Genomic DNA, 1,756 nt, shown 5'->3' on the forward strand with positions numbered 1-1,756 from the left:
ATCTCTAACAGAATCAAGACAACATACTCTGACGTGTAATTAAAAAAGGTATTTTGTCCCGTTTGAGCGTTGGGGTATATATTGATACTGGCGGGACCCTCCCCGCCATTACGAAGAACACATACGCCACACTGACGATTTTTAACACACGCTCACGCTTACGCATGGTGGCGGAAAACCGGATCTTGGAACTGATCTGGGCTGATGATGAAGTCGATGAGTCGGAGCCTCTGCCACCATCGGACTCCGGCGGCCTGGATGACTCCGCCGCGGCCCCCCCTGAAGAGGTATCGCCGCCCCTGGGACGGGCCTTGGAACTGAAGCGGATGGTTCCAACGCTGGCGGAGATAATCGTGGCACAGAAGGATGACCCGAGCGCCTACGGCAGTGCGTACGCGCGACGGGACGGGATCGTCTTGTTCCATGGGCGGATTTACATCCCGCCCGGGCATTGGCGACAAGAAGCGATCGCGGCCTGTCATTCCCTGTGCCCTTACAAGCATTCGGGGATCAAGAAGACACGATCTGCCCTCCTGAGGGTGTTCAATTGGCCTGGCCTCCATCGAGATGTCCACGAGCACCTGGCGGCCTGCCCATCCTGTTCGCGAAACAAGACGGACACCTCACGACTGCAGGGACTGCAAGTACCACATCCTCTGGAAGCTCCCCTTCAGAGGGTCCATCTGGATCATTGGGGCTGTCCCTACAATGGGAAGACATGGGACGTCCTTACTATGGTTGACTCCCATACCAAGTGGGCCGAGGCAGTCATCGTCTCCGACAAGTCAGCTGAGGCTACTTCCTCCACTTTCTTCCGGAGCTGGGTCTGCCGCTTCGGGGTCCCTCGAGTGATCATCTCTGATCAGGGAGCGGCTTTCACCAGCCGACTTTTCGAAGGACTGGCCAGACATCTTGGAAGTGAACAGCTCACCTCATCCCCGTATCACCCGGAAGGCAACGCCATAGTGGAAGCCTTCCACCCGCGCCTGTCCAGCTTCTTACGGCAGATCGACCAGGGGGAAATCCCTTTCCCAGAGGCGTTGGACTCCGCGCTTTTCTCGTATCGGGCCACTCTGCATGGTTCGACTCAAGAGAGCCCTTTCTACCTCACCTTTGGGCTGGACCCCTCGGTCGGGGTCGAAGGAGATTGGCGTCAGAGGAGGTCTCCAGGCGGAGTGAAAGAGCGCTTCCGCCTCCTCCAGCTTACGCGTTCCGAAGTACGGAGTCGGGTGCGGAAGGAACGAGAACGCGACTTGGCCAGGAAGAATCTCCTGACCCGGGCGCCTGCGACGTTCCAGCTTGGACAGCTGGTCCTACTGCGGACCACTACGCTCGCCAGGAAGCATGCCAAGGCATCCCCGAAGTGGACCATGCCTTGCCGGGTAATGTCAGTCTCTAAGAACGAGAGAACCGCCTCAGTACGGTCGCTCGTCACAGGAGAAATCCGGGACGTCCAGATCCAGGACGTCGTGTTCATCCGGCCTCCTGCCTGTGCAAGCCAGCACGAAGAATGGCGGGAGTGGCTCCGAAGGGATCCGACTCTGAGGACCCTTCCCTCGAAGGATTTCGAGGGCATCGCCGACCGTTTTCACGCTGAGATTTCCACCACTACCCCGATTGACGTAAGGAAACGTCAAGCCGAATCGACTATCAAGCCGATTAAGAAGAAAACTCCCCGCAGTCTGGTCTGAGGGGGGGAGTTGGTCGGTAATACACGACCAACTTCGCGAAGTTTTCTTTATGACCACATGGCCCA

At 57.7% G+C, this 1,756-nt stretch overlaps 1 protein-coding gene across 1 annotated transcript; it reads left to right on the forward strand.

The window, feature by feature from the left end:
• Positions 1-164: 164 nt before the first annotated feature.
• On the forward strand, positions 165-1,691 carry KVP17_003708 (uncharacterized protein; the record flags this gene model as incomplete). Its single annotated transcript, XM_068521306.1, has 1 exon — positions 165-1,691. One exon carries the CDS (start codon positions 165-167, stop codon positions 1,689-1,691), a length of 1,527 nt encoding a protein of 508 aa, XP_068372832.1.
• Between the last annotated feature and the right edge of the window lie 65 nt (positions 1,692-1,756).

Source organism: the organism of the source record quoted next (genome assembly GCF_019968985.1).
Source record: "MAG: Porospora cf. gigantea B chromosome Unknown PgB_NODE_6010_length_1756_cov_944.265, whole genome shotgun sequence".
Classification (NCBI taxonomy): domain Eukaryota; phylum Apicomplexa; class Conoidasida; order Eugregarinorida; family Porosporidae; genus Porospora; species Porospora cf. gigantea B.